The sequence below is a fragment of the Pyxicephalus adspersus genome, chromosome 2 (assembly GCF_032062135.1).
Source record: "Pyxicephalus adspersus chromosome 2, UCB_Pads_2.0, whole genome shotgun sequence".
Classification (NCBI taxonomy): domain Eukaryota; kingdom Metazoa; phylum Chordata; class Amphibia; order Anura; family Pyxicephalidae; genus Pyxicephalus; species Pyxicephalus adspersus.
Window position 1 is genome coordinate 153,062,593 of NC_092859.1, and position 14,191 is coordinate 153,076,783.

The 14,191-nt window shown below is 40.7% G+C and overlaps 1 protein-coding gene across 1 annotated transcript in view; it reads right to left on the reverse strand.

The window, feature by feature from the left end:
- The window catches only part of LOC140324713 (tetraspanin-15-like), a 104,629-nt gene extending 91,667 nt beyond the window's left edge, over window positions 1-12,962 (reverse strand). Inside the window, exon 1 of the mRNA XM_072402791.1 lies at window positions 12,790-12,962. Within this exon, the coding sequence (XP_072258892.1) occupies window positions 12,790-12,876 (87 nt within the window). The 5' untranslated portion in view covers window positions 12,877-12,962. The remainder of the gene's footprint in view (window positions 1-12,789) is intronic.
- Window positions 12,963-14,191: the final 1,229 nt, after the last annotated feature.

Below are 14,191 nucleotides of genomic sequence, written 5' to 3' on the forward strand. Positions count from 1 at the left end.
TATCCAGCAGGGACAGAAGAAAAAGTAAACAAAAAAGGCATGTTTTCCTTGTACCTCCTCAAAGCATTAAAAGCATGAGAGTACTCACAGGGGCATTTAGCAGAAACTGGGTTTCAAACTGGTTTATGAGACCACTATTTTCTTAAAAATGGCGGTCTCATAAAAGGTTTTTGAGTATTGCAGAACTGTATAGTAGCTTTAAAACACAGCAGAGACAGGGCAACTTTACTTATAGGTCTCTAGCATACCTCTCCAAAAACCTCAACCAGATAACTGTCTATATTTCTAATATAGATAAAATCTTCCACCAATATAAAAGCTACTGAGACAACGATCTGAGAAAAAAACGTACAATTTTTAAAACGGCATTAGAGATCTACTCAAACTTCTCCAGCATTCAGTTATGCTTCACTGAGGCCAATTATAAAATATTACTATGTTAGTACATCATCTTGGCACTCTTTGTGTCTTTTGTCCCTGAGGCTTAGCCAACCTGTTTCAAGGTGGGCAAATGGGCAAGGTTTTTTAAATCTGGTAGACATGCCCATAGATTTTTGTATCAGAACAAATAACTTTATTATCTTCACTCATATAACTCCTACTAAATCTCTAATGAATCTATTCACTGGAGACATTCCAAAATACTCCAAAAGATTAATTTCATTTGTTTTTTCTAGCTGCTAGAATAGCTGTTGCCATATCCTGGAAACACCCTACTGTTCAGTTTGATTTATTAAGAGCCAAATCGTCCTTGCTCATGATAAATGAACATCTTACTGCTATTAAGATATAGATAAAATGGAAAAAGTCCAGAAAACATTAGATCCGCGGATCTTATACCAGATATATCTGTTGATGTGAACTTATCTGTTGGGCCACCAGTTACAATCCTTATTTCTCTTACTTTGTCCTCTTGTTTTCTATCTCTTCCCTACTCCTAAAAACCTGGTCCAATTACTCCTATTATGACATACAGTATAGTTGGACTCCATGAACTCCATAGGATTTGCCTTTTTGTGAGAGGCAATGTTAAAAATGCAGTTTTTTTTTATACTAGAAGACCAGGTTACCACTAGTTCTTAAATATTTTTGCTTAAAGCAGACCTATCATCACATTTTCAACATTAGGCAAAAGGGGGCTTTTTAGGAACACCCCAGCCCTTGTGTCTTTACCACTTGTGGAAGTAAAGACTGAAGGGGAAATGTGCTGTCGTACTGACGTCATATGTCCCAAGAGGCTGCAGGTTCATTCTTCTGCACATGCCTGAGATCGGACCTGAGCAAAAACCTAGAATTTTTAATCCGGGAGCCTTTATCGAGTGTGAATAAACAATTGCACAGTCTTACGTATTTGCAGAGTGAGATCGGCACTTGTTTATTTACATTTGCAGAAGGCCACCCGACCTGATCTTATGCCTGTGCAATACAACATCAGGAAATGTCATCAAGAACATGGCATGGGACATAATAGCAAGCTCCAGAAAGAGGACAGAAGCCAAGATAGTGCGGGATTTGATGGGCTTCATGTATATTGATCAAGGGATTTCAACAAGTAAAGGTAATTGAATTTTTTATGTGCAAGTTCCCCTTTAAATTAACATTCCATCCTACAAAAAATTCACTCATCTGTGGGTTTGTTTTTCAGCAGCAGGGACTGGGAAACTGGTCAAGGTTGACGGAAAGCTTGAATGGAACAATGTATAGAGATATCCCCAATGAAAACCTGTTCAACAGTGCTCAGGACCTCAGACTGGGCCAAAGATTCACCTTCCAACATGACAGTGACCCCAATGACACAGCAAGGACAACACATGAGTGGCTTAGGGATAACTCTGTCCTGGATTGGCCCAACTACAGCCCTGACTTGAACCTTATTGAACATTTCTGGAGAGACTTTTAAATAGCTGATGGTCCCCATCCAGCCTGCTTAAAAGGATTTGCAAAGAATAATGGCAAAAAATCCCCCAATAACCCCAAATCATATTTCTGTTTTTTTTAACTTACTAAATTGTCTAAACTTCTGTTTTCACTTTGTTATTTTGGGGTACTGAGTATAGATTAATATGAAAAAAAAAAGAATTTAAACAATTGTAGCATCAGGCTGCAACATAACAAAACTTAAACTTAAAGAGGTTCTGAATACTTCCTGAAGCTACTGGATATTTTTGGCAGTAGGACACATTTGAGAAACTATATTTATTAGGATTGAGGTTTATTTTACAATACAGCTTTGTAGCCTAATTAGCAAACATGACCAGAAAGGAAAATTGTGTTGAAGCCAGTGCAAACCAAAATTTACCATTAAGTGCAATCGTTAGGAAAAACTCAACATATATAACGCTTTGATTGTAGCTTTCTGGCTACAGGCCAATATGTGGGTGCAAGATTGCATTAGTGGAGGGTTGTGTTGGCACACCGCCCTTCATTTCATTGTCTTACTATTTTGTTTGCTAAAGTAGCCCTGCTAAGATTAAACAATTAGAAATTAATATTTCACCACTGTACTTCTGTTACATGGAAACATGTGACAACACACATCCAAGGTCCTAGGGTCAGAAATGTAACAAGCCCATTTGAGCTTGTGATAAATACCCAGCATAGTCATCTAAGACAGCACCAGCTTCATGTGAGGCAAGTGATTTTTCTTTAACAAAGAATTGTTAAGTAAAAGTCACCCCTCCTGACTATTGCCCCAATGCTACTTTCTCCAAGAGAGAGAAGGTACATTAGTAGGACTTGGCTCTCACTATTGCAGCACCAGAAGTCCAGGTCAACTATACTGTGCATGGGCACCAACTTGAAATTAGAGAAAACTATACCGTTGGATTTAAAGTCAAGGTAGGTAACTAAAGTACCAAGTCATTCTTTTGGAAATGTTAAACCTGCAGTTGTTTTCTAAAGTATTCTTTATTGCCAAAGGGAGTCTATTGGATCCCAAATGATAATTAGAATATTCACATACGACCTTTGTTCTACCTTTTTATCCCCAAGGGACCCCAAACAAGTCAATAAATAATATAGTCAAAAAAAAAGCCTAAATTGGCAGCCAATGGAAGGAATGCCCCCTTACAGTGGTGGCTGGAACACCACCAATATAAACAACTGAAAACATCACTACTCCTGCAAATGGCGTTAGCAACTGGTGTTGGACCCAGAATTGAAATTATCGAATTGGAGATCAATCATTATTAGTTTAGGAAACCACCAGCAAACTCTGGGGGAACCCAAGGATTCCAAAGAACCCTGGTTGAGAATGACTGTTTTTATAAAATCATTTTTAAATAAAAATTATAAAAGTCAAAGACTTCAAATTGGATCTTACTGGATTGTGACTGTTTTAGCAATTTTGCATTGCATTCCTTCGAGAAGGAAAGAACAACCTTTGCAAATGCTTTCTTTGTAACAGCACACCAGCCATTTAGACTACCAGTAATACGATTGGCTGGATAACAAACCTACATACTTTTCTGCAATATTACAAGGTCACTCAGTTTCCTGCACTGTACCTCCACCCCAAAAAGTTGAGATCTTGCACTTTGACAACCGTATGACCCTTTCCTAAAGCTCCAAATTGCCTCTAATTCGTATACTGTTGGCCACAGAAGTGTACATTGGAAATCTGTCATGAGTTAAACAGTTTGAAGTTCTTCACTGACAAAACCTCAATACAGAACTCATTAGGTCGATGCTTTAACGACGCGGTAAACTATGGCTTTTAACCTCGACTTCTCCTTAGCCAGCACATCCTCATGTACCGGCCTGCAATATCTTGTCTTGACAAATGTAGAATGTGACAATATCAAAGATAGTGAGTGCTTCTTATTTACTGCAATTCCCGACCCTCTCAGTCCAGGGGTAATGAGAATGATCTGCAGGGTGCTTAAGAAATGTATTGTATTAAATATAAAAAAGAAAAAAACAGTATAAGCATATCATGCAACAAGTCCAAACAGGTTGACTTTCATCTACAAAAGCTCTTAATGGCTACCAAAATGAATGCTTTCTATAGATTAGAGCCATTTTCAGCTCTTTGCACAAAGAACTGGTTGCAATGAAATTCAAAATAACCTTTTAGAATATGTATTTTTAACTCTTTTAATTATTAGACGCACCAATGCTCCAGACAACAGTAGAAATCAATTATGTGAAATTGGTTTTCTCATAAACTCTCATTCTCTTTCTCAAAAACTCTCTTGGTTTGCTCTAAACCAAAGAAGGCTGAAATTGTATTGGGTGTTCAGTATTTTGCTACTAATTTGTGGGGTACTACATCCCCTTGGTGAACACTCCTAATCTCCAATAATTCCAATCTCGTAATACGTTTTTGAGCTGTTTCTGCTCAGTTTGGGGGGGTGTCTCACTAGGAGGCTACCATGAGGCTTTGGGTTTCCCCTTTAGTCTTTACCGCCACTGCAGGAAAGACAGAAAGGGTAGGAAATGTTTTAAAAAATGTACTTTAATATAACAAAAACATTTTTAGAGACCCTTTTACATAATGTTGAGATTTTGATGATAGAACGACTACTATGAGATAGGATATTAGCCATATTTTGAGAAGCAGCAGCAAAACATGAGAAGAGCCTGCATACATAAAAATAACCTATGACTGTCCTCATGTACATAGGTAACTAAAATATGTACGTAAAGCAGTAGCTCTCGGGACATTCTAATAACCTAAAAGATTGCGAATATCACACAGTGCTGAACGCAGGCATCTGACACAGCTTAAAGTAATAATAGCTCTGAACGAAAATGAAGACGTGATTCACCGGCGACAGAATTGGTAAGTAGTATTACTCTTCTTTAACTGGACATCTTCTGTAATGTGGATGCGTAATATGTTCCCACTTATAATATATGTTGAAAGACATTTATAAAAGGAGCTTTTTCAGTTTTATTGAGTAGGAGGTACATACCTCAGCATTCAAAGCAATACTGATTTCTTTAACCAGCCTCTGAAAAATGTTAAGGATCAAGATGGGAACAGGGGCAGACATAGGGAGGTGCAAAATGTCCAACTGCAGGAGTGCCCTGGACCCTCATTAGTCATCAGGGACCCCAAGTCAGTTCAGCAGGAGGCCGCAAGCCAGTTCTACATAGGGGCCCTTTGTTGGTTAGATCCAACACCACATGTGTACAAAGTTTGTGAAACTATATTATCATAACTATATTATTCACCTACTATGGTGCCATGAGGTCTGGGATGCTTAAATTTGTAATTTAAAGTTGGTAAATGCTTAAATTACATGGCTAAAGTGAATCTTTACTGAATTTTTGGTGTTGAGATGTTAAAACAGAATTATATGTGGGTGACATGGTCATGACATATCACAATTCACGCCACCAAGACCATTAGGCAGCTGGTGCTGCATTAGACCACAAATGATTGGGCCTGTCAAACAACTGAAGCGTTAGTAGACCTTGACTCCAGTAGCAGGACATTTATTGACAAACTGCAATGTGCAAGATTGAGATGTACCTCTTCTTCAGGCAGAGCTGACCCCAGGGTTCAAGATCCCCATCCATTTAGTGATGGTAGTTCTGAACTGTCCTCTCTGTCCATCATGTACATCTTACTGACATTTGGCCTAAAGAAGCTTCTTATCATCCTTATCTTTACAGAACAGAACAAGTTCAGGAAATGTAACTAACACGATTTTTTGAGTAAAATATGTAAAATACCCTTTTCTCCTTTGTAGTCAAACTTACAGTATAAATTGAAAGTATTCTGAAGGACAGCTAATGACACATGATCCTTTGCAACATATGCCAAGAGAACTGAAACCAGTACAGTGTTTTTAGAAAACACTAATAAATCAATGTCATTCTTCCTCCAATCCTCCAAAGGGTCAAAGTGGTTGAAACTGAGCACTGGGAAGTGGTTGTGAACTAACCATTAAAATTTATGAATATGCTATGTACACACAGTAGAATTTTCCCACCCAAAATGAACAGTTATGCTTGGGCAAAAATCTGACATATGTGAAGTCGTATCCTGACATTGCTCATCAATCCATCAAAAGTGCTGTGCACTCCAAAGGAATGTTTGTGAACATTTGCCAAGCCCTCAGATCAGAAGGGGTCAGACCCCTTGGAATTGCAACTCATTTCTCTAGGGATTTAAAAAACAGATCTACATCCAATCTGCAATCTTTACTAGAACTTTTGCATAGCTATATGCAAGGTGTTTGTGATCACCTGCCAAGCCATGGGATCAGAATAGGTCTGACCCATTGGAGGGAGGAATGCACAGCAGGGTGACACTTGTTCTTCCTCTACTCTGAACAGAAAGGTTATGTGTGTACAGAGCTCAATGTTCATCTGTTACTAGAAAAGATCAGGTAAGATCGATTCCGGCGACAATCCTCTCACGGCCATCGAACAGTAGCTTTTTTCTCTACTAAAATAATTAACATGGCAGTAATTGCAGCTAATAAACACAGTAGATGATCTGCCAGGATATTTAGATCAGCAATGCAAATTTAGTTTTCCATTCAGATATATAATACACAAACATAACCAGGGAAGACAAATCTAGGAGAGGAGTAATAAAACTGCATTTGGAAAGTAGAAAGAGACTCTAAAACTGTAACACGGAGCAGTACTAACGTCAAAGGACACAGGATGTTGCAAATCCCAGTGGAATCTAAAAATGCATATGGATAAGACCAAATGACAGAGAACTTCATTATAATTATAGAGTTCAATAGCAGCAAATGGGCAGAAAGCTTTAAAACTCCCTTAACACAACACAAGGGATGGCAAATTAGAGATGTTTTAAGATTATAAGTTAAATGTACAATTAGTCATAGCTGAATAGAGCCTGTGAAGGCTGAAACGGGAACCCTGCCATGGCTTATGTTCTTCATCATAACTGCAGTGCAACAGGTTACCCTACTCCTCCGTGTTATAGTATAATGCACCCTGCCTTTAATCAGTCCTCTGAAGACCTTATCCTCCCTCCCATAGAAATGTTCAGTCAGCACAGCACTCACATTACTTCTTTTTAGTTACTAGAAGTTAGGATGCTAACAGGTAATAGAGCAGTATAAAGAGTCATCCCCTTCTGCTTAGGGACCACCCTGACCCTTCATTGTCATGGACTTCGAATATTAAAGGACTGGCTACTCGCAGTGTCTCAGTGATTAGCACTCTGGCCATTGCAGGACTGGGTCCCAGGTTTAAATCTCAGCCAGGACACTATCTGCATGGAGTTTGCAGGTTCTCCCTGTGTTTGTGTGGGTCTTCTCTCGTTTCCTCCCATATTCCAAAAACATGCAGTTAGGATAATTGGCTTCCCCCCAAAATTGATCTTAGACTGTATTAAAGACATATGACTATGGTAGGGACATTAAATTGTGAGCTCCTTTGAGGGACAGCTAGTGACAGACTATGGACATTGTACAGCGGAGCGTAATATGTGGGCGCTATATAAATACTGTACAATAATAATACTAACTCGTATTCTCCACTTGTGCAATACGTATCACTTTACTGCGGGAAACAGCTCATAGAACTATTCACGATTGGGAATATTTTTATTTGCTATCAGTAAGGTCTCACCAACACAATAATGTCTTACCAACATACATATACTTTTCATGAGCTCAATATGAAGGAATAAAACTCGTCCTTTAGCTGGCATCCTTAGAAGCAAGATAAAATGCTGGTAAAGAATGATCATTTACTATATGCAATGTATCTATATTCATCACCCAAGCCAGCAGATCAGAATGGGTGAGACCCCTTGGAATTGCAACTCATTTCCGAAGCTATCCACTGACCATTGGTCAGGATAGCACTCTGGCCTTTGCAGTGTTGGGTCGCAGGGTTAAATCTCTACCAGGGCTATCAGCATGGAGTTTGCAGGTTCTCCCCGTGTTTACATGGGTTTCCTCCCGGCTCTGGTTTCCTCCCACATTCCATGAAACATGCAGTTAGGTTACTAGGCTTCCCCCTTGGCCTTAGACTGCATTAAAGACATATGATTATGGTAGGGACATTAGAATGTGAGCCCCTTTGAGGGACAGCTAGTGACATGACTATGGACTTTATAAAGTGCTGAGTAATTTGTTGGAGCTATATAAATACTGTATATTAATAATAATAATAATTGTCTAATTTCTTGTGGAATTTAAAGGATACTTTTACTCTCTGCAGTCTTCACCAGACTTTGCAATATGTAACCTGTTTATGATCATCTGCCAAGCCGTCAGATCTGAATGGGTTGGACCCCTTGGAATTGCAACTCATTTCCGCACCGACTATGAACTGACCATTGTCTGAGTTCATGAGAAATTTAAAAGACAGATCTACATACAATCTGCAGTCTCTATAAGAACTTTCTATATGAAAGGCGTTTGTGATCATCAGCCAAGCTGTCATATCAGAATAAGTGGGACTCCTTAGAATTGCAACTCATTTGAACAGCTCTGCAGTAACCATTTGCTCAGTTCTTGTGAAAGTTTAAATTACAGCTCCATGCCTAATCTGCAGTCTGTACCAGAACTTGCTATACACAATGTATCTGTGATCATCTGCAAAGCCATCAGATCAGAACAGGTAGGACTCCTTGGAATTGCAACGGATTTCTGCAGCTTAGTTTCATCACATTTAATTCTTTTGTTATTACATTGTTACATCCATCTTTCGGACCTAAACTTCAAATTTTTACTTTACATCAAAGGGTAGACAACCCTTTCATTTAAAGTAAAACTTTAAATAAACTCGGTGACCAAGATAGAATAGGAGCGCAAAGCCTCCCGGGATACCTACGTCACACATTCCAGGAGGCTCCTGGCTGCTTCTTCCGCACATGCTCTGTTCTCGGGCATGCGCACAAGAAGCACTTTCTTTAATGAAAGAAAAAAAATTGCCGATCTCATGCATGCACAGTGGGATCAGAAATCTTTTTCCCATCTACCTCACCCAATCTCGTGCCTGCGCAGTGCGAGTTAGGGTAATGTAGGAAGAAGAACCTGGAGGAAGAGAGAACATGACGGAGCCCGAAGACGGACACCAGGACGGCGCGGGACCCAAACGAAGAAACCTCCCAAGGGATCGATGGACCTGCGGGCTTGATATGTTTTAATTTGGATTTAGTTACGCTTTAAATATTATACTGTTTAGATTTGCTTGCAAGTCTCTGTGTTATTTCTCTTTACAAAGTAGAATAAATCTCCAATATTCATATAAATGATGACATTTCATATCGGTGACATAACACCCACAACAATGAATATAAAAGTGTGCTCATTTGTCTCTGTTAAAATTGACCTGAAGTTTATTTTGAAAACAAACCAGTAAGTTCATTCTCTAGTTTGGGGACGCTTCCAAATTGAATGTTACCCAATTTTACAGAATTGTGCATTGTTTGTCCCCTTTAAGCGTCACTCATTCTTTGGTATCAGTTCCTCATCACTGGTGTAATAAAATTCCCAGAGCTACAAGTGTACACAGTAAGTTTACAGAACTGTGGAGGAGTCCCAAAACCAGCAACCGAAATGATACCCCAATGGCTGAATGTATTCCAGACCGTGTTCTCAGCCCTGTACACAAATAAACTATCTGTAATGCTGTGTTTGAGGTTTAATAATTAGATTCTTGGCACGCACGAAGAGAACATTTTTGGCACGGCTTATATTACTTCCACGTGTGTTTAATTTGCCTGTCTGCTGCTTACTACAGGATGCCAGCCGTCTTTTAATAAAGTAACACCTCAGTAATAATAAGAATGGAAATGAAAGTAATGCAGGTTGTGACAAAGTCTGCTTTAAAGCAAACATACAAATAGGAATGCAAATGAAGAAGCTACAGATAGTAAAAAATATAATAAAGTTGTGGGATCAGAGGACCATGCAAGTTTTGGCTTTGCCTGGGAGAGTGCCCCAATCATATAAACCTTGCTATGAGTCTGTGACTCCTCTCAAATGGATGTGGGGTAATGGGTCAGGGCCAAACTTCACCTTCTTATAGGTGCAGTGCAGGGATTTATTAGCCCAGGGCTGTGATGAGCCATGTGACACCTTCCCATCACATACAGTATAAACAGACATGTTATGCTACATTACAGCTCTATAGCTCCTGCTCTGCTCACTTTTTTGCAAGGAAAGTTTATAATCAAAGAATATTAAGATCAGAGAATCCTCCTGGTGCTTTGAAGAATTATGTTTGTCTCCTTAAAAGTTCTTCTACAAACACCCCCCCCCCCCAAAAAAAAAAAAGCAAAGCTTTTATGGTTATCTAAAGAAACTACACAGCATTAGCTGCTTGCTTGCAAGTTCATTCTATCTGACTGAAACATCCACAAGTTTAGTGGTCCCCAACCTTTTGGAGCTCATGGACCACTAAATCTACAGACTCCAGAACGCGCATGTGCAGGAAGCCGTGTGTCACTCAAAGGGGAAGAAACTTACCCCAGAGAGACATCATAATGCCAGAACCTGCCCACTCTCCCATTGCAGGTCTGAACCTGTCCAGAGACAACCCGCCCACCGCCCTGAGCTGCGATCGGTACAGGACACATGGTCTGTGGTTCTGGCCAGTGCACCCTCCCAGTGGGGTCCTTCTCCTGACCCTGCTGGCAGGTCCACCGGCTAGAGCCACGGACCACCGCTTGACTCCTTGCTCTCGTGGCTCAGCTGTCAGACGGCCAGGGGTTGGGGAACCCTGCACTAGATTATCCTAGAAAGTATAGGTCACTGAAATGCATCATTCCTAATTCATTCTTTTATGCGCGAAACCTTATTCTTGAGCTATTAATTTTGTAAACCTCATTTTGAGCTATTGGGCTATGTGTACAAATTTCATCTTGAGCTATGTGAACACTAGGCTATGTGTGGTTAAGGAGATCACAGAAAACAAAGGAGCAAAGAGTTTAGCCTGTTGGATGAATGGAAGACAGCATAAAATCTGTACCCAATATCATGTAAAATTATACACAAATTCACTGCAAATAATCTAGAAACTATTATATCATCTGCAAGAACCCATTTACACCAGAATGCAGCTCACGGCAATACATGCATGGTCACGTGTCAAGCATCATGATCAGATTGGCTGTAAAAACTTAACATCATCCAGGAAGGTCACACACTATGGGCCCCTTGTGCCCTAAGGGCCCGTTCACACCTACAACACATGTATTTTAATGATCATCAATGCACATTGTGAGGTAGTCACTAAATAAAATGGTGCTCATTCATATACATATGTGAAACATTGACATGTCTTATGCATTGCATCTACATACATTGAATGTACATTGGGTGAATATCCATTATTGTTGATAACAAAATGAAAATGAAAGCAAAAAGGTGTGCATCTTGCCTAGGACTTTGTTCACGCCCATGACAGGTGTGCATTCCCATGTGTTTTACAGTCAGCCATCGACGTTGCTTTGCATTTAGATGCTGACCTCATTCATTGTATTGACATTAGATTGTGAGCTCCTTTGAGGGGCAGCTAGTGACACGACTATCGACTTTGTACATAGCTGTGTAATATGATGGCGCTATAAAAATACTATGTAATATTAATAATAATAATAATAATAATAATGGGGCAAAGCACAAAAATAGAAAATAAAATGGGAGCAGTAATCCACCATGTCTGCTTCTCTCCAAGTTCTGGTGATATATTCAGGATTGAAGTGGAACTAAAATACCCCTTTACAAAATTAGGGATCAGGCAGACGGTTATGGTAGAAATGGATCCCTAGGAAGAAAAGAATATGGCGGCCCCTTGCGATGGAACGGCTTTAGTTCCACTTCAAACATATTGAAATACACAAAATATTATCTAGGGACACTTTGTGGATTCCTTTAATAGCCAAAGATTGATTATGAAAACATGAAATTCACCCATATTTACAGTTATCAAACATTCACTCGTGGTGAATTATTCATTATTATATAAAACATAGCCAGGGGTGAGGGTGAAATTTGTCGAGAAGATGCTATTGGAATAGACTAAAGCGTCTTCTCATTTCATTTGCTCTGCGTTCCTCGGGACTCTGCTTGGATGGACGGTGACTTTGTGCCCCTGTGACGAGGAAAACGAGGGTGAGGTAGGTATAGTGTTAAATTTACAGGTAAGTGCACATAACAGGTGAACCCGGGAATAGGGCCAGTCAGTGAAAAGTGTAGGGTGCTAAGGTGGCTGAGAGGTGGCCATTTTTCAGCGTGGCCTGGTCATTTCCAGATCCGTCACCAACGGCAACCTGCGAATTATTCTAACACACATTCATCTATATGTATAAATGGGTTGTAAAAGATACACCCAATCTCTGTATAGGGTTATAAATATAGATTTTAAGGCATAATTTTAATTGTTAGGCGGAACTATAAAATAGCAGAAGCAATAAAATGGAGGCAGCTGAGGAGAAAAGCTATGAATGGCTACTTCAGATGACCAAAGCAATGGCAAACAATAACACAAATGATTTAATATACGTGTGTGTGTGTTTTGTGTATATACTAAGGGCAGCATATGTACTGATTTATGGAAGCCGGTCACCACAGCCATTTATATCTGAGGTGAGGCCAATCCTTTGTGTCTAATCCCCTCACAATTAAAGCCCCACCCACATTACTATACCAGACCCTGCAATACACACAGCCCCGCCCACATTAGTCTATTAGACCCCGCTATAGACATTCGGCCACGCCCCATACCCCCTCAGTATATATAAACAAGCTCCTCCCACATCAGTCTGACAGACCGCTATATATAGAAGCAGCCCCCTCTCTATACATCCCGCCATTTGTTTCCCTCACACCGCGCACCTACCGAGAAGAGGGTGGAGTAGAAGGACAGGGAGAATTTGATGCAGTAATAGGTGCGCAGAGTAGCCCGCCATGTGTCACTTCCAGACATTTCTGCTGATTAGATGCCGGGGGCTCCGTCCTCCTCCTCACTCATTGTCTCTGTGACTACAGCACTTCCGTGTGGGGAAAGAGAAGGCGCTCAGGGAGGGGACACTCATTAACCCGTCCCTACCCTCCTCTCATGACATCACCTGTCACTCACACCTCTTATCAGTACACTGCGGACTGCCCTACTTAAACGCCTATTTATCCTCCATATGGACTAATTGGTTCATTAATGAAGGCAACATTTATGAGGACACAGGTGGGGCGTCCCCTAGTGGTGAGGAATTCCAGTGTAGAAAATATAGTTGAGGCGCCCCCTAGAGATGGGGATCCCTAGTGTAGTGGACAGAGGTAAGCCACTCCGTAGTGGTGGAAATATTTAAAGTACCAGACACAGGTGAGGCATCCTCTAGTGTTGGCGATTTCCAGTATAGAGGACACAAGTGGGGCGCCCCCTAGTGTTGGAGATTTCTAGTGTAGAGAACACAGCTGAGACACCCCCTAGTGGTGGATATCTCCATTGTAGCAGACACAGGTGAGGCATCCACTATTGTTGGAGATTTCCAGTGTAGAGGACAGGTGAGACACATCCTAGTGGTGTAAATCTCCAATGTAGCAGATACAAGTGAGGCACCAGTGTGGAGGACACAAGTGTCGTGTTCCCAGTGTTTGAGATTTCCAGTGTAGAGGACACAAGTGTGGTGCCCCCTAGTGTTGGGGAGTTCCAGTGTAGAGGATCTCTAGCGTAGAAAACATAGAACATGGGTAAAGTGCCCCCTACATGTGGGAATCCTGTAGAAGATACCGATTGGGCACACCAAGTGGTGGGGATTATCAGTGTAGAAAACATTGGAAAGGTATCCCCTAGTGTTGAGGTTTTCCAGGTTAGAGGACACAGGTGAGTTGCTACCTAATGTTTGGGATCCCCAGACTTGAGGACACCAGGACCCCCTGGAGTTGATGATGTATAGTGTATTGGACATGCATGAGATGCCTCCTAGTGGTGAGGCTTTCCAGGGTAGAGTATGAAGGAAAGATCCCTCTTAGTGGTGGAAATCACCAATGTAGAAAACATTAGAAAGGTTCTGTTAGTGATGGCAATTGCTAGCACAAAGGACACAGGTAAAGTGAACCTAAGTGGTGGGAATCTCCAGTGTAGAGAATGGGTAAACTGCCTCTAGTGGTGGGATTTTTGTTGTAGAAGAACACAGGTGAGGCACTGCCTGATGTTGGGGATCTCTGTTGTATAGGGCAGAGGTAAGTCACTTAATAGTTGTGAGGATCTCCAATGTAAAGGACACAGATAAAGCACCCCAAGT